This window comes from Rhinopithecus bieti, unplaced genomic scaffold, assembly GCF_001698545.2.
Source record: "Rhinopithecus bieti isolate Rb0 unplaced genomic scaffold, ASM169854v2 scaffold_13710, whole genome shotgun sequence".
NCBI lineage: Eukaryota > Metazoa > Chordata > Mammalia > Primates > Cercopithecidae > Rhinopithecus > Rhinopithecus bieti.
In genome coordinates this window covers 1,574,531-1,594,062 of record NW_016807962.1, presented here as the reverse complement: position 1 = coordinate 1,594,062, position 19,532 = coordinate 1,574,531, and the positions used below count along the sequence as shown (strand labels likewise).

At 37.2% G+C, this 19,532-nt stretch overlaps 1 protein-coding gene across 1 annotated transcript in view; it reads right to left on the bottom strand.

The window, feature by feature from the left end:
* Nucleotides 1-19,532, bottom strand: part of C5 (complement C5) — a 112,051-nt gene that overhangs the window by 57,500 nt on the left and 35,019 nt on the right. Inside the window, exons 12-20 of the mRNA XM_017884218.1 lie at nucleotides 16,841-17,044; nucleotides 14,570-14,779; nucleotides 14,289-14,438; nucleotides 13,153-13,282; nucleotides 12,098-12,160; nucleotides 10,771-10,968; nucleotides 5,178-5,268; nucleotides 3,555-3,628; nucleotides 2,584-2,723 (exon numbers count right to left, since the gene is read on the bottom strand). Of these exons, the coding sequence (XP_017739707.1) occupies nucleotides 2,584-2,723; nucleotides 3,555-3,628; nucleotides 5,178-5,268; nucleotides 10,771-10,968; nucleotides 12,098-12,160; nucleotides 13,153-13,282; nucleotides 14,289-14,438; nucleotides 14,570-14,779; nucleotides 16,841-17,044 (1,260 nt within the window). The remainder of the gene's footprint in view (nucleotides 1-2,583; nucleotides 2,724-3,554; nucleotides 3,629-5,177; nucleotides 5,269-10,770; nucleotides 10,969-12,097; nucleotides 12,161-13,152; nucleotides 13,283-14,288; nucleotides 14,439-14,569; nucleotides 14,780-16,840; nucleotides 17,045-19,532) is intronic.

Below are 19,532 nucleotides of genomic sequence, written 5' to 3'. Positions count from 1 at the left end.
TACATCCTGTGGCCAAGTAAAATTTGTGTGTGCATTGTGTGATATGTAGCATTACCTGATGAAACAAGTTTACATGGAAAAGTTCATTTTTACTGAAAATTAAAATTGTGAAAAAAAAGAGTGACATTTCTTAACATGAATTGGATTGAAAATGAAATTGGCATTTCTATGACAAAAAGTACGTCTGATTTTGGCTGATTATTTTATCAATGAGGACTGATTTTTCCAGTTAGATTATATGGCAAACGTATTACATAAATTGAATAAGCTAAAGGTGAAGTTCCAAGACATAAGATTAAAATATATTGATAAAGGGGTAATAAAATTGACACTATTTTTATTTTATCAACCTTCCTGATAATATTCGGTTAAACAGCAATGCCTACCTCCATAAAAAGGAAAAATAAGAACAGAATTTATTTCAAACCCTCTCTCATTTCTAACAATAAATAACGTTTATCCATAAATATGAAGCCAATTGAGAGAAAAGTTTCATTTATCTAATGAGAAGATAATTTTTTTTTTTTTTTGAGACAGAGTCTCGCTCTGTCACCCAGGCTGGCGTGCAGTAGTGCAATCTCAGCTCACTGCAAGCTCCGCCTCCCGGGTTCACTCCATTCTCCTGCCTCAGCCTCCCGAGTAGCTGGGACTACAGGTGCCCGCCACCATGCCTGGCTAATTTTTTTGTATTTTTAATAGGGACGGGGTTTCACCATGTTCGCCAGGATGGTCTCGATCTCCTGACCTCATGATCCGCATACCTTGGCCTCCCAAAGTGTTGGGATTACAGGCGTGAGCCACCACTCCCGGCCGAGAAGATAATTTTTAAATAAAATTTTATTTTTTACATTTAATAACTTTAGAAATATATATGTTATTCTATCAATAGTATACTGACAATAATATTTGTAATGATACCTAAATCCACATATCATTTGATACTTGGAATTTTACAATCGTGAAATTTTAAAATATTTCACTTCCAATGTATATGCATATTTTTGTTCATTAAAATATAATAAGGTGATCAACAGAAAAAATTCAAGCATAAAATATATAACATTAGGGGAGTAAAACGGAAATATGAATTCATTGAGGAAAAGGAATGATATGTAATCTGTTGTTAAGAGCTTGTCTGAGCCCAGGAGCAGTGGCTCATGCTTGTAATCCCAGCACTTTGGGAGGCTAAGGCGGGTGGGTCACTTGAGGTCAGGAGTTCCAGACCAGCCTAGCCAACATGGTGAAACCTGTCTCTACTAAAAATACAAAAATTAGCCAACCCTGGTGGCATGCACCTGTAATCCTAGCTACTCAGGAGGCTGAGTCATGAGAATCGCTTGAACAGGGGAGGAGGAGGTTGCAGTGAGCCGAGATCGCGCCACTGCACTCCAGCCTGGGCGACAGAGCAAGACTTGATCTCAAAAAAAAAAAAAAAAAGAGCTTATTTGAGCATTTAAAAATTGTTTGCTATGGTATTTGGACTCTGCTATACATAAGTCTGATAAAACAGTTTTATTTTAAGATATCGATATTTAAATATTTTAAAAGTAATAGATTGCCATCTTTTAAAAAATGTTTGATGAAAATTTTAGATGCCAATTTTAAAATGTGTCAAAGGGCAGAGTGAGACTCCATCTCAAAAAAAAAAAAAGTGTCAGAGGGGTACTTAGTTTTTCCAAAACAAGAGGGTATGTAAGCAAAATTTTAGGAAACCACTGAAATTCTAATCTCTAAGAATAAAGTTAGTCTTTTAAAAAAATATAGCTAGAATTTTGGAACACATTGAATTATCATGCAAAGTTTTGTGATTGTGATTTTCAAATCAAATCAGTCAGCCTATCACATAATTCTCTTTAGGGGTGTGCTGGCAAAGAGAAGATAAATGGTGGGTCCAATCATGGTTGGAATTGTATCCTGGAGTGAGAAAGGATCCAGGGAGTTGGCATAATTTTAGTCAGTGTGGTTTTAATGATGGCTCGTGAATTCTAACCTGAACAAGGAGTAAAGTAAAAAGAGCAGGGAAGTAATGGACAATAAAAGGGATTGAGTTAATGGATTGAAGGTTTCAGTGATGCTGCTGACCCAGAGCTACGGAAGTAATCTGGTTAATAAGTTAGGAGGACAGGAAGGAGGTTGTCACTGGATGGTGAGATGTGAGATGTCTGAAATCAAGATTTCAGAGAGGATGATAAGATCTATAAAGTGAAGATGAGTATGAATGGCTAAAATGGAGGAAAGGAAAGGGTTGTTAGAATCAAGGAGATTAAGGAACTCTGAGTATAGGCAAATAAAGGAACTAAATATGAATTCATCCTTCTCTAGACTTCCATAGCACATGGATTATCTTATGCAATTTATTCTTTCAATCGAAGTTACATGAATACCTACTTGTCCTTCCTCCTTTCTTCATCCCTTTACTTCACATACCTACACATCTAGTACAATGCACATTTTAAGTGTTTGGTTTCTATTGCTGAACTGAGTTGAAATTTTACTTTTTTTGTGTATGGTAATTCCACTAATAGAATTCTCAAAAAACCAGAGAATGTTTCCTTTATCCCATAAATATTAATACCTACTTACGTGCATCCCAGAAGTCCTATAGTTGTAAACAGTTCCTTTCAACTGGACCTGTTCTCCTCGTACAACAGAATATGGTATATTCATTTCCAGGAAGACATCTTTGAACACCTTTGCCTTAATAGTATCAGCAACACATATACCTTCAGCCCAAAGTGGAAGCGAAGTAGAATCATATTAGGAAATCCCTATATGCTTTATTGGTATTAAAATTTCTCACATTTGCTTTACTTCAAGGAAAAAAGAATACTAGACCATGTTTTTCTCTGAACTCTCACCTCATGCCCTTGATTGATCTTAATTTCAATAATAATTAGTATTAACAGAAAACTTCATTTGTTCAACAAATAATTAATTCTATTTAAGGCATGAGAATACTTATTAACTAATGCACCAAATCTTTTTAGATATTCATTATTGGCTCCTTTTTTAATGAGTATAAAATTTTGACTGTGGAAACCAAGATTTTAAAACAAAAGTAGCAAACAACAAACAAAACCATTCCTGAAATTATTTGGAAAGCATCTGCACTTAATCATCACAAAGATCAGCCCAAGAGAGGTCATTTGTTTGTTTGGGAAGGCTACACAAGCTCCCAGTCAGTGAGAAAAGTGAAGGAAAATAAAGACTTGAGGCTGGGAGCAGCGGCTCAAGCTGTAAACTCAGCACTTTGGAAGGTGGACATGGGAAGGTTGCTTGAAACCAGGAGTTTGAGATCAGCTTGGACAACATAGTGAGACCCCTTCTTCATTTACAAAAAAAGGGAAACAGGAAAAAAAAAGAGAGGAGTGAAAGGAGAAATCAATATGTAAGATGTGGGCACATCCAAGTCTTTTGGTAATACATAATAAAAGAATATTTTTTAAAAATTGCTACCATGTAAGTCCTGGGTAAACTAAATAGATACTAACAAAGAATTACATCTTGCTAATCATATCACTATTTAAATGCATATATCACTTAAGCCTGCTTACCACTGTTTGAAATGCCAACACCTTGAATTTCCCAGGTAGTTACAGAATCAGGTAGGGCAAACTGCAACTGTTTTCTGGAAGTTAAAATGTTGATATTCAAATACAGTGGAATATTGATTAACCCAACTTAACAGAGACATCCATTAACAGTATTTTTGCTCCAAACTACTTTAGAGAATGGCGTAAACCCGGGAGGCGGAGCTTGCAGTGAGCTGAGATCCGGCCACTGCACTCTAGCCTGGGCGACAGAGCGAGACTCCGTCTCAAAAAAAAAAAAAAAAGAAAAGAGAAAGAAAAAAACTCACACGATGAAATCACATCATTAAGGAAAACCTCATCAAGAAAAATATATTCAGTAACTCTCCTATATATTGCATGTTTTTAGACATTGCACCACTATGATGAGAATTCAAGTTCAGCAGGATGCCTTTGAAACATTGCAAAATCCAAGCATACAAAACAAAGAAAAAACTATGTCATGAGTATATTCTGAAATAGGGAAGCAAAGTGATTCACGTTAGCACTGCTCAAAACAAAGCTGACATAACTAAAAACTGCTGATTATGATTAAGCTTGTATATTTATTTACAGCTATTGTCTACCAACTTTGTATCAGGTATAGTGCTGAGTACTGAGTAAACAGCACTGATAAGATATAGTCCTGCTCTCAGGCAGTTTACAATCTAGTGGAAGAAATAGTTAAGTCAATAAATTATACTGCACTGTAATAATTGTACCAATAAGGCATTATAAGAGTTAAGAGGCAGTGTGCATTCATTCAATACATTTATTTTCAGTATCCTAAGCCAAATCCTGCATATAAAGCAGTAATCTGAATTTGGTTCACGTCCTTGAGGTATTTACATTTTAATGTGTAAGACAGGAAAGTAAAGAAGTCATTATAATACAATGTGATTCACACAACAGGGTTAATTGAGGGTGTAATTAATCCAATCACTGGTAGGGTGGGGGAGCAGTGGCCAGAAGGTTTACTAGAGGACCTGCTAGCTAATGGGTAATGTCAGATGAAATGGACAACAATTGTGTGGAAGAAGGATTAGAGAAGACAAGAGTAGAAACAAGGAGATGCATGAGGAGACAACTGCAGGGCATTGAACTCATTCCTTGCCTTCTCATTGGAAAACCAGTGCTTTAAGCCCACCTAAGAAGAGTATGGCTCGAGGACTCAGTACATCACTGTTTTCAGTGATATAGAGGAAGTGTTTCGCTAAAATGTGTTGAATAAAAAACTTCAAAAGGAAAAGAACTTTTCTTCCTGTTTATTAATGTTTGTTTTATAGTACAGATATTTTAGGATAAAAATAGTAGCTTAATATAGTGCATAGCACATAGTTGTGTGTAGTAAATGCATACTGAAGTCAAATAAAATTAAATGGAATAGTACCCTTCTTCATTCTGACCTGGAGCCAATCACCAGTGCAATATACATCAAAAAAATAAAAATTTAAAAAAGCAAAGCAAAACAAAACAAAATTTGATCAAACTGCAGGATCATCTTAACTTTTACGCAAGCTATTGGGAAATGGGTAGTTTCCAGATTTTTGGCCATAATACTTGCATTATCCACATTTCTTTCAAGGAAACATGAGAGAAGTGTAATACCTTTTGGGAACAAGATGAACTTCCCATAACCAGCTTTCTGGAAAATAACTCCGAATTTGTGGCTTGCTTACTGGTAACAGGGTCTTCATGTCTGGATAAAAAAATCATATTCAATTATGGAAAAACAATATAAATTCTACTTATAGGTGAATTTAAAAATATGGCCATTAATCTGTAACTTGAGCATTTTCTGAAAGGTAAATAAAACATTTTGTTTAATGCTTCCAAAATAGAACTATAGGCAGGGTGCATTGCTCATGCTTGTAATCCCAGAACTTTGGGAGGCTGAGGTGGGCAGATCACCTGAGGTCAGGAATTCGAGACCAGCCTGGCCAACATGTTGAAACCCCATCTCTGCTAAAAACACAAAAATTAGCTGGGCATGATGGCGAGTGTCTGTAGTCCCAGCTACTCAGGAGGCTGAGGCATGAGAATGACTAGAACCTGGGAGGTAGAGGTTGTAGTGAGCCTCGATTGCACCACTGCACTCCAGCCTGGGTGACAGAGCGAGACTCTGTCTCAAAAAAACAAAAAACAAACAAAAAAGCTATAAAGGCCTTAGAATTTTTCCACTAATCGCATTGGCAAAACAAAGCATTAAATATCTTTAATGATTTGTTTCTTAAATTGCTAAATGTTTAGTATTCCTGAGATTATACAAGATATTGACCAGTCTATAAAGTTATTTGCACTTGTATAATTGTAATAATTGTGTTTATAACAGAAAAAAAGGAGGCTTTATATGATTCTCTGCCTTCTTTAACTTGGCAATTTGTTTATATTTACTTTAATAAAAATGGACAGAACTTCTGTTTTCATCTAAGACACATTAATAGAAAACCAAACACGGTATGCAAAATAACAGTTTTCAGACATTAGAGCATAAGCAGAACTGTGATCTCTGAGAGAAAGGAAACTATTAGGTGAAACCTAAAATTGCCCCAGCTTACTGCCTAGAGGCAGTTTACAGATTAGGGTAGGGAGAGGAAAACAAGGAGAGCCTGATGATTTTGAAGACTTGTGGCAACACAGATGGGAGTTTTGCAAGGCCAAGTTGTCTGGAATGAGGAGCAGAGTTCCAGGAAGGAGGGGGCTGCAGAGAGAGACTTCTATCCAGCTGAAGCCAAACCAGATGATTATAGCTGAAAAATGAAAAAATATATGAGAGGGGAGAGCAAGATGGCTGAATAGAAGCCTACACCACTTGTCTTTCCTGTTGGTACACTAAATTTTAACAACTAACTACACACAAAAAGTACCATCACAAGAACCGAAAATCAGGTGAGCAATCACAGTACCTGGTTTTGACTTTACATCACTGAAAGAGATATTGAAGAGAGCAGGAAAGATAGTCTTGAAGCACCGATGCCACTCCTCCCATATCCCCTAGCAGTGACAGTGAAGCATGGAGAATCTATTTGTTGGGAGAGGGAGAGTGCAGTGACTCTGCGGCTTTGCATTGAACTCAGTGCTGCACTGTCACAGTGGAAAGCAAACCAGGCTGTACTCAGCTGATGTCTGCCCACGGAGAGAGTATTTGGACTTGCTCTAGCCAGAGGGGGATCGCTCATCCCAGTGGTTGGAGCTTGAGTTCCAGCAAGCCTCCCCACTATGGACTGGAGTGCTCTAGGGCCCTAGGTTAACTTGAGGGGCAGTCTAGGCCACAAGGACTGCAATTTCTAGGCAAGTCCTAGTGCGCTGGAAGCCCTCAGGAATACTAAACATTTAGCAATTTAAGAAACAAATCATTAAAGATATTTAATGCTTTGTTTTGCCAATGCTATTAGTGGAAAATTCCTAAGGTCTTTATAGTTTTTTTTTTTTTTTGAGACAGAGTCTCGCTCTGTCACCCAGGCTGGACAATTAGACAAGAGAAGGAAATAAAGGTCATCCAAACTAGAAAGCAAGAAGTCAAATTATCCTTGTATGCAAATGATATGATCATATATTTGGAAAAACCTGAAGACTCCACCAAAAAAACTATTAGAACTGCTAAATGATTTCAGTAAAGTTGCAGGATATAAAATCAACACACAAAAATCAGTAGCATTTCTATATGTCAATAATGAACAATGTGAAAAAGAAATTTAAAAAGTAATACCATTTACAATAGCCACAAATAAAATTAAATACCTAGGAATTAACTTAACCAAAGAAGTACAAGATACCTACAATGAAAACTATAAAACACCAATGAAAGAAATTCAAGAGGACACACCAAAAAAATGGAAAATTTTTCCATGTTCATGGATTGGAAGAATCAATATTGTCAAAATGTCCAAACTTCCCAAAGTAATCTACTGATTCAATGCAGTCTCTACGAAAATACCAATAACATTCTTCACAGAAATAGAAAAAAAAATCCTAAAATTCATATGGAACTACAAAAGACCAGAATAGCCAAAGCAATCCTGAGCAAAAAGAAAACAAGTGGAGGAATCACATTACCTGACTTCAACTTATACTATAGAGCTATAGTAACCAAAACAGCATGGTACTGGCATAAAAGCAGACATATAGACTTATGGAACAGAATAGAGAACCCAGACAAATCCATACACCTACAGTGAACTCATTTTTGACAAAGGTGCCAAGAGCATATATTGGAGAAAGGACAGTCTCTTCAATTAATGGTGCTTGGAAAACTGCTTATCCATATGCAGAAGAATGAAACGTGACCCTTATCTCTTGCCATATACAAAACTCAAATAAAAATGGATTAAAGATTTAACTCTAAGACCTCTAACTATAAAACTGCTACAGGAAAACACTGGGAAAATTCTCCGGGACATTGATCTGGGCAAAAGTTTCTTGAGTATACCCCACTACACAGACAACCAAAGCCAAAATGGACAAATGGGATCACATCAAGTTAAAGAGCTTCTGCACAGCAAAGGAATCAATAAAGTAAGGAGACAACCCACAGAATAGGAGAAAATACTTGCAGCTACCCATCTGACAAGAGATTAATAACCAGAATATATAAGGATTTCAAACAACTCTACAGGAAAAAAAAGTAATACTCCCACTTAAAAATGGGCAAAAGATTTGAATAAACATTTCTCTAAGACATACAAATGGCAAAAAGGCATGTGAAAAGGTGCTCAACATCAGTAATCACCAGAGAAATGCAATCAAAACTACAATGAAATATCATCTCATATCAATGAAAATGATTTTTATTCAAAAGACAGGCAATAACAAATGTTGGACGGAATGTGGAGAAAAGGGAATACTTGTACACTGTTAGTGGGGATGTAAATTACTATAACCACTATGGAGAACAGTTTGGAGTTTCCTCAAAAAACAAAGAATAGAGCTACCATATGATCTGGCAATCCCACTGCTGGGTATATATCCAAAAGAAAGAAAATCAGTACGTTGAAGGGATAGCTGCATTCCCATATTTGTTGCTGCACTGTTAAAAATAGTCAGGATTTGGAAGCAACATAAATGTCCATCAACAGATGAATGGATAAAGAAAATGTGGTGCATATACACAATGGAGTACTACTCAGCCATGAAAAGAATGATATCCTATCATTTGCAACAATATGGATGGAACTGGAGTTCATTATGTTAAGTGAAATAAGTCAGGCACAGAAAGACAAAATTTGCATGTTTGCACTTACTTGTGGGTGCTAAAAATCAAAACAATTTAACTCATGGAGATAGAGAGTAGAAGGCTGGGAAGGGTAGTAGGAGGATGTGGGGGATGTGGGGATGGTTTATGGGTACAAAAAATAGAATGAATAAGACTTAGTACTTGATAGCACAACAGGGTGACTATAGTCAATAATAATTTAATTGTACATTTAAATGTAACTAAAAGAGTATAATTGGATTGTTTATAAAACAAAGGAGAAATACCTCAGGGGATAGACACCCCATTTTCTATGATGTGATTATTACTTATCGCATTCCTGTATCAAAGTATCTCATGTACCCCTTAAATACTATTTACCCATACAAATTTAAAATTAAAAAAAAAATTAAGAGAAAAAAAGCCAAATCCTCCCTCCAAAAAGAAAAACAACATATGGACTAGATTGTTTATTAAAATTCTGCTTATAATAAGCAAATATTATTAGCCAGGCATGGTGGCGGGTGCATGTAATCCCAGCTACTTGGGAGGCTGAGGCAGGAGAATTGCTTGAACCCGGGAGGTGGAGATTGCAGTGAGCTGAGACTGCACCATTGCACTCCAGCCTGGGCAACAAGAACAAAACTCCGTCTCTCAAAAAAAAAAAAGCAAAACAAATATTGGAAAACAATCTGAATCTTAGACATTGTACATCTCAATGAATATATTTCTACAAACATAAATTTTGTGGCCATTTACCAAAATTATGATTATTAGATATTGCTTAACAAGAGGGCTATGTTCTGAGAAGTATGCTGTTAGGTGACTTTGTTGTGTGACCGTCATGGAGTGTACTTACACTAATCTAGATGGTATAACTTACTACACATCTAGACTATATGGTATGGCCTATTGTTCCTAGGTTACAAACCTGTACAGCATGTTACTGAACAGAATACTGCAGACAACTGTAATGCAATGGCAAGTATTTGTACATCTAAGCATATCTAAACACAGAAAAGTTACAGCAAAAATATAGTATTATAATCTTATAGGATCACCGTTGCATGTGTGGTCCATCATTGATGAAAATGTCATTATGCAGCACACATATGTATAAAACAGAAGCTATCATTTTGCTTTTGTTTGTTTTGTTAAAGACTATACATAGGCTGGGCACAGTGGCTCATGCCTGTAATCTCAGCACTTTAGGAGGCCGAGGTGGGTGGATCACCTGAGGTCAGGAGTTCGAGACCAGCCTGGCCAATATGGTGAAACCCCATCCCTACTAAAAATACAAAAATTAACCAGGTGTGGTGGCAGGCGCCTTTAATCCCAGCTACTCAGGAGGCTGAGGCAGGAGAATTGCTTGAACCCGGAGGCAGAGGTTGCAGTGAGCCAAGATTGCACCGCTGTACTCGAGCCTGGATGACAGAGCCAGATTCTGACTCAAAAAAGAAAAAAAAAAAAAGACTATATATAAAGTCCTAAAAGCTCTGAAAACATATTAATGAGAGTTTTATAAATTCTGGAAATATGTATTGTAGTTGAAACTGAAATAAGACATCAACTTTTATGTAAGTACACTTAACCTTAGGCTAGATTTAGAAATCTTCTCCTATATTTCATCAACGTAGATATAGACAGAATTTTTAATGGTTATAATATCACAAAAGCATAGAATTGTAGCACTCACAGGCATATTGGAGAGGATCTGGTCAAAGCTCCTTGCTTGAGGCTCAGAGAGGATAAATAACCATTCAAGTTTATGGGATGACTTGGCTTTAAGGTTATGCCAGGTCTTAACTCTGGCCTAGTGTACTCTGCTCTGTACTATACCTCTTCTGATGCCCAAAAATGATGGAATTTTTTTTTTCTTATGGACATTTACAAGTTATCTTTTCTACTTTCAATTCTAAATAGATCATGAAAACTGCCTTTCTTAGCAGCATAAAATTACACAAAATTCCCCGTGTTGAGCAGAATTCTGATAGAAAACATCATACTTACGTAGCCTTCCCAGTTGCATGTCTTTATGAGAGTTATTAGCACGGAGCTGGCTTGCAACGACACAACATTCGGTGAAAGCTTTGACGCATCTCGGCCCTACACTAATCCGTGCAGCTCGCTGCTCACAGGTTTCATCACTATTAATACGGGCTCCATCGTAACAACATCTCTTCACTACGAAATGTTTATATTTAGCAGCTGAAATGGTAATAATGCAAGTGTTCTTGATCATGCAGAGTCATAACATCTCAGGCTTAGAAGGAATCTCAAGGGATACCTGGTTTCTATTGCTATATGACACCCCTACCCACAATAGTCGTGGCTAGTTGACTGTCCAGACTCCCCTTGGAACTATTCTAAGAATGGGGAGAACGTGACCTTACCAAATGGTCCATTCCAGCTCACACTAAATGGTTAAGGGGTTTCCTGCAATTAAGCTAAATACAAACTCTTGAAACTGGAACTTTGGGTTCTGCTGAAAATAAGCAGAAAAATATAACATAGACAAAGAATATAAAATATTTTTTAAGAAAATAAGCTAAATATCCAAGAAAGCTTTAAATATTTGAAGATAGCTATCATCACTATACAAATATTTCCTTCTTCAAGCTGCACATCCTATTTTCAAAACTTCTTATATAACATGGTTTGTGGACTTCACCCAGTAGCATTACCCTTCATTGTTAAGTGCTCAGATTAGTCAGTGTCTCTCTTTCCGTATCATTAGAACGTAGAATAAAGGTTAGGATTAAAATAATTCACATACAAATGGAAGAAACTATTATACTACCATAGGCATATTAGTTGAACTCAATTTGCTGACTCCCAGTTTGATATTCTTTCTACAGTTACATGGCCAATTATCATAACCATTTAAATAATTATTTTAAAATAATTCTCACAAGATGTATTTTCCAAAGAATAATGCTACTAACAGTTAACTATATGAAATAGAAGTAATAGACTGCCAGGTATGTCCCCAAAATAGTCAAATTATGGATTTTGTCAGAATAAAATGGAAGGATAGGATTTTAATTGCTAGATAAAGTTATCAGAGAGAAAATATTCATGACAAATAAAAGCTAATATTTTGGATTTTAGAGCTAGAAGTAATAAAGACCTATTTCCTTAGATTAAGGCTATGACCAATGAACTACTAGACTTTATTTGGATTAATCTTTCTGAGAGCGATAAGCTAGACCTCCATACATATTTTTCTTTTCATCCATTCTATTTCAATTAGGGGAATTTATATAACATTTAAATTTGTCAAGTTTTTGAATGATATGACCATAACCTTTTTACAATCACATGAATCTTAGGGTACCTATTTCTTCTATCTTCTTTTGCAGCATTCTTCTTGGCCTGATAATTTCTTTACAAGGTTCATCTGGTTTTTCAAAAAAAAAGATAAAGAAGAAGGGTTAAAAAGGAGATAAAATCTCAAAAAAATGCCATGAAACGATTTAAGTATTTAGAACATTCACAAGTCATTCATTAACAAATATTGAGGGGCTACTTTGGATTAGAAACTGTGCACCATACTTCTTAATATGACTTGTTTTATCTTAGTGGAGTTCATGATCTAGTGTCATATCGTTTGACTTATTTTGTCTGAATTTGGTTTTGAACCCTGTAGCCTTTCTAATCCACTGATTCCAGAGAAATACCTAAGCATTTAGAGTGAGTGATGCTTTTGTTGGGTATGCTATTTTTATTATTTGCTCTTTGTGCTATATTATTGCAAATACAACTATGAATACCATAGTATCAAGTATAATTATGAACAATTTTAAAACCACAGAAAGAAGATGATTAAGACGTGGTTACTATCCTTAAAGAGCTCCCGATGCAGTAGGTGAGACAGGACTTACAACGACATGTAAGAATGCGCAATGACACAATGCTGTTCTATTACTTGTAAATAGATCTAGTCCCTGCAATAGCCTCCCTATTAAAGGAGGAGAGAATTATAAATTCTATGTGGGGAAGAGGTCTCGTAGAGGCGATGATTCTTACGTTGCTTCTCCAGGCTAATGAAGGGGAAACCAATCCCAATAAATAAAGGCCCAAAGGTGCAAAATAGCATAATGCCACTCAAGAACTCCACTTGGTTCTGTAGAGCTTAAACATAACGTAAGGCACAGCAGGGTAAGAGCTAGTTGGAGAGAGCCAGGGAGAAGATCATGGAAGGTTTTGAGTACTACACTAGAGAATTCGTACTTTATCCTGAAGGCCAGTGAAACATTTTATACAGGTGAGTTATGTAGTCTTGGCATTCTAAGATCAGGGTACAGAATATTTGAGAAGAGGGATGAAAATGAGATCTGGGAGGCAAATGATCAATGGGATTTTCAGTAACAAACATGCTGAGCATTTTACCATTTTCTTGGGAGTCATCTGCATTTGCATTAGTGAGGAAGGTAAGTCCAGCTAGGTGGAACACATTGGCATTGTTGAGGCCACCACCTGCCCCACAGCCCAGATCACTCTTCTCTAAGAATTGAAATACCTGTCCGGAAAGGCAGAATGTTGAGCCCATTGAGATGCATACATCATTCCTCTAAAGAACTAAAAGGTACTAATTGTTACATGGTTATCACAAACCAGTGAAATACACAGATGATATTTTTCAAATGATCAAAGACAAAATTTCCCAGCTTTGTTTCTAAGTTTGTCCCTTTGTATTTATAAATACATAACTATTCAAAGTTAAATCAAGAACTAAGTCTTAAACAAATAGCTTTGATGAGGACTTTATTAGAAACTGATGTAGAGTGTTTTGTACATAGAATGAATGCTGCAATCAAGATAATGTTCCAAATAAATAAATAAATAGGTATGAATGCCTGAAGGACTGAATTAACAAAGAAATTAATTTTAAGTTGCTTTAAAAGCAGAACTTTGTGCATTTTGGTGGGGATGTCCCTACGTTCTAAATGGGTGAAGACTTTTTTGGGCAGGCTTATTCATTTTAATTTTGACCCCAAATGTTCTTTTCTCTACGAATATTTTTTAATTTTACAGTTTCTCAGTCCTTCCTTCCTTGTACAAAGAAATTCAAGCCTAGAAAATAATAACTGTACATAGTAAGATCAATAGGAACTTATGAGAATTGAATGATTTTGAAATTCTTCTGTGCCATGGATTTCAATGAGACTTAAAAAAATATCCAAATGTTACCTATACAGATCTTTCCTGTGCTGCTACTAGCTACTGTAACTGCCATCAACACCCTATCCTAAACCTCCAAAGTATTCTGATAGTAATTTTTCCTCCATGAATGTAATGGCTACCATGATCATATATTCTTAAAGTGCTTACATTTACATTTGAAAAACAAAAGAGGATTGACCTGTGCTTTGGGAGCTAACATGAGGATGGTTTACCTTCCTAAAAATGAGTATGTTGAGTAGATTATAGAAAAGCAGGCCTAGCCTTCCCTTAGTTATTCCCCCATATCCTAGCCTGGTGACCACACTTCATGCAACACTGCAGTGAGACATGCATTACTTAACTCTTTCCAAGGGCTTTTTGGCTCTTCTTTGGACTCCATACACAGCGCTGTCCACTGCTGTTAATGCCACCCAGGAATCCATCCCAGTTACCATATTAAGAGACACAGTTTGGCCTGGAGAATATGTATCTGCATCAGGAGACAGATGAACCTAAAAGTTCATTTGAAAAAGAAAAGGAAAGATCATTTGTATAAGACAAGACTTTTCAGAAGCAGCTCAGACTTTGGCAGCCTCCTTCATTAAAAAGAAAATTCAATTGCGACTTATAATTTGTGGCTTACCTGGAGCTGGTTGCCACATTTTTCTTCAATATTTAACCAGACTGAATCAGACACTAATTCTGCTGTCTGCTCTCCTGTGACGATGTAATAGACCAGGAGTCGGGATGAAGGAACCATGTTCTGTGTTACTGGAATATTTACACTTTGATAAGATGCATCTGAAAGTTTCTCCCTTGTGCCAAAGTGGATAATTTTGCCCTTGGATAGAATCTAAAAATAAACAGCAGCAGCAACAATAAGTAAAAAATAAACTAACAAAAACAAAACCTATGCTTTAGGATGCAGCCTGGAGCTGGAGCAGAAATTACGTTAAAGAAAAATAAAGTTAGGCCAGGCGCAGTGACTCATGCCTGTAATCCTAGCACTTCAGGAGGCCGAGGTGGGCGGATCACTTGAGGCCAGGAGTTCCAGACCAGCCTGGCCAACATAGTGAAACACCATCTCTACTAAAAACACAAAAGTTAGCCAGGCATGGTGGTGCATGCCTGTAATCCCAGCTACTTGGGAGGCTGAGGCATGAGAATTGCTGGAACCCGAGAGGTGAAGGTTGCAGTGAGCTGAGATCATGCCACTGCACTCCAGCCTGTGCAACAGAGCAAGACTCTGTCTCAAAAAAAAAAAAAGACATACCAATTTTAGTTGGGCAAGGTGACTTACACTTGTAATCCCAGCACTTTGGGAGGCCAAGGCAGGAGGATCACCTGAGGTCAGGAGTTCGAGACCAGCCTGGTCAACATGGTGAAACCCTGGCTCTACTAAAAATAGAAAAATTAGCCAGGCATGGTTGTGGGCATCTGTAATTCTAGCTACTTGGGAGGCTGAGGCAGGAGAATTGCTTGAACCCGGGAGGCAGAGGTTGCAGTGAGCCAAAATCGTGCCACTGCACTCCAGCTTGGGGGACAGAGCGAGACTCCACCAAAAAAAAGGAAGGAAGGAAGGAAGGGAGGGAGGGAGGGAGGGAGGAAGGAAGGAAGGAAAGGAAAGGAAAGGAAAGGAAAGGAAAGGAAAGGAAAGGAAAGGAAAGGAAAGGAAAGGAAAGGAAAGGAAAGGAAAGGAAAGGAAAGGAAAGAAGGAAGGAGGGAAGGAAGGGAAGAGTTAACATGTATGGGCCTACTATGTGCCAGGAACTTTAACATTTATTTAACTCCTTTCATTCTCACAATATACCAATAAGATAGGAATATTATTCTCATTGAAGAAACTGAGACTCAGAAACTAACTAAAAGTCTTACTGATTTTAATTCAAAATCACACAACTAGCAAATTAGAGAGCTAAAATTTGAACCCAAAACTGTTTAAAGTCATTACACTGTCACTAAAACCCCTTTTGTTTCACTGATTAAAAAATAGATGAATAAGTGGAGTGCATTTTATTTGGGCATTAAGTTTTAAAGCCAGGGTTTAGATTCTAAATTGAAGGTTTAAGATTTAAAAAAAAAAACAAAAGTCACGTGGAGCCAAAATGCCCTCAGAGATTCCTTAAATTGTCCTTAGAGACCAGGACCGCACACGTGGGTTTGGTATGTAGTCCATAAACAGTTTCCCTTCATCAGTCAATATTTTTCTATGGTCCTCATTACTGTTTTTTCAATTTCTTCCTCAAAAATATTGAAAAGCCAAAAGCATGCATTTGGCCTGGCCATCGAAATAATTCATTCCATTTCTTTGGTGATTGTCAGGAAGCTCTTAATATTTTTTGCAAGCTTTTTTCTCGGTTTCACCAACAGGCTTCATTGATCCACCTCTGTTTCATATAAATGATGCAATAGGGATGTTGCTGAACTATAGAATTGGAACAGGCAAGATAGGATTAAACCCTCAGGAGAGGATTTCGCTTCCCCGTTTTTTGACAGTAAAATGCACTAATCCAAACTGGGTCTAGGCATGTAATCTTTGGCCATGAAAGAGAGCAGAGGCAACATGATTTAATCAGGTTCTCGCTTTGGAATAACTAGGCTCTCTTTGGTAAAAAGAGTTATTAGAACAGGAGTCAGAGTCCTCAGCTCAAATCAAAATCTTCCTCTTCCCAGCTGAGTGACCATCATAAGTCTTTTAACTTCTCTGTCCCTCAGTTTCCTCATCTGTGAAATGGTCAGAAAATCATGCCCTATTTCAAAGGTTTTTTGAGAAACGAATATATTCAAGTTAGATGATGTTCTTGAAAGTGCTTTGTGAATACAAGTATAAAGGATAATTCTAATGCTTCTCTAGAGGCAAAGGAAAATGTTCCAGGTGGGGGAATAAGATGTAAATCCATCATTATGTACTTACCAAGTAATTATAGTGAGTTATTTTGTCAATATATGGGCTTTTGGGGGTAACAATAATATTCAAATATTCTCCCACTAGCAAAGCTTTATGGTTATCAGTCCAATCGATATAAAGGTAACTTTGGCTGAGAGATGAGTATGCTATTGCTCGGTAACCTTCCCTGGCCTGATTTTCGTCTGGAAGATCTGGAGCATCAGTTTTGACCTGAAAAGGGAAATTTCAAAAAAACATGTATACTGTGATGTAATGCTTTCTGTAAAACATACCTTTCAAATTATTTTCTTTGCTTTTTAAATTTCTAAATTTCACAATACCAAATGCTAAAGGGGAGAAAAATGCTCCATTACGTCAGTGTTTATACGGCTGTGGTATCAAGCAACTTTACAAAGACTACAGACAAGAATGAGGGGATTATGGACTATGGCAGAAAAGTCTGAAATGAAGAGAGAAAGATGCTCCAGGAATAAATATTGGTGGTCTTCCTGAAATGTCATGGTAAGTTGGGGACTTCTCGTCCCATGAGATGATTACAGAGAAATGCCTAAGCATTTAGGAAATGGGGGTAAGAGAAGGGAAGTAGTGGGGAGGGGTAGCACTAACTCTTGAGGACCTGGGGATAGGAGCTATGAATGAACATCTCAGAGACTATCTGGCCCAGTTTCATCGTGAAGTAGAGGCACAGATGGGTGCTTATAAATATGAGGTGGAGAAGAAATGATGTCATGGCAGCAAGATCTACCCTCAGACGGCAGAAGTGTTATTAGCTCATGCTCTGGAGTCAGGTACACACTGGTTTGCCTACCAGTATCACCACTTATTAACTCTGGATAAAATGATTTAATCAAAAGAGAGGTTAGAAGTCTCCATTTCCTGAGTCACACAATGGCAAAGATAATATTCTAATTCATCTTGTTAATTAAATGGTGTTTCATGTATTCTTCATAAAGCTGTTAGCATGATGCCTAGCACTTAGTAAGTGCTCAGTAGATGACAGTGAGTATATACATGCTGCAGTCATTGGCCTATGTTATTAACTTGCTCAATTTTTTTTTTTTTTTTTGAGATGGAGTCTTGCTCTGTCGCCCAGGCTGGAGTGCAGTGGCGCAATCTTGGCTCATTGCAAGCTCCACCTCCCAGGTTCACGGCATTCTGCCTCAGCCTCCCAAGTAGCTGGAACTACAGGCGGCCACCACCACACCTGGCTAATTTTAGTATTTTAGTACAGATGGGGTTTCACCATGACAGCCAGGATGGTCTCGATCTCCTGACCTTATGATCCACCTGCCTTGGCCTTCCAAAGTGCTGGGATTACAGGTGTGAGCCACCGCGCCCAGCCAACTTGCTCATATTTTATTTGAGATTGGGAACTTAAATAATATTTGCTGGGAGAGAAGACTATTAAGTGAGCTCTAAAGTAGAATGTTTCCTGCAGTTAGAAAAAAAGGAGGCTTCCATATTTTGACCCTTTTGTGGCCCTTCAGGGGATTAAAGGTGAGGGGGGAAAGAGGATATTCCTAACACTCATGTGTACTGCTATACCTATTCTGAAGCTTCTAGAGTCTGATATGGTCTTATTGGTGTAAGCTAAAATAATTAACACTCAAATTAAAAAATTGATACATTTATCTTCCTCAAGGACCATTCAATGGATTAGCAGATTGTCTCCGGGACTCATTTTCTTGGATGCAAAATTATGGAACTGTTCACTGGACTCAAAGGTAAAATCTGCCACATCTGTTCTGCACACTAGCCAAAACATACGGTCAAGAGTACACATTGTCCTAGAAAACACAACAGGAGAATTCAGCTCACATTAAACTCCAGCACCGTCACTCCAGATGGGAGATTAACCACAAAGGAAGCTACTCCATCATCAACACGTGTTACACTTTTCCTTGGCTCCAAGTCAGATGTCTCTTGGTTGACATCAATTGTTTGTGCATTCAGTGTTACTGGGACCCCTCCTACCAACTGGTCAAGCGCGTCTTTAACCTGCACCTGTTTGTCAAAACAATCCAAATCTGTTTCAACAGCTTATCACTTCTTTTAAGGCACAACAATTCTGCAATAAATTTCCTTCCTCTCCATCAAAGTATAAATTACTTATGTATTTTTTTCTTAAAATTTTTTTTTTCTGAGACAGAGACTTACTATGTTGCCCAGGTTGGAGTGCAGTGGCTATTCACAGGCACAATCATAGCGCACTGCAACCTTGAACTATTGGCCTCAAGCCATCCTCCCACCTCAGCCTCACAAGTAGCTGGAACTATATAGGCATACAACACCACACCTGGTTTACTTATGTTTAATTTAGTAAAGAGAAGTGTATTCTCAGCTTATAGAAAGATTTAATTCTATTTAGTTAAATCATTCTTGAATGGATTCTCCCATAAATCAAGCAGACTCAAAACATAAATATCATTCTATTAAGTCAGTCAAGGAGTAGATGTGATAAGGTCTTCTGCTGTCTAACTTCTGTATTTCTTTGATTGGTTTAGGACTGGATAAAGGAGAAAATGAGGCAATTGTTTCTGGGAATAAGTCTCTTGACATGAGAAACAAAATAGATACACCTTTTTTCCTTTAACATTTACCTCTTACTGCCATATATATACATATATATACACATATATGTACACACACACAATTCCACACAGATATAGTTTGTTATTTTATTTTATATAAAATATAT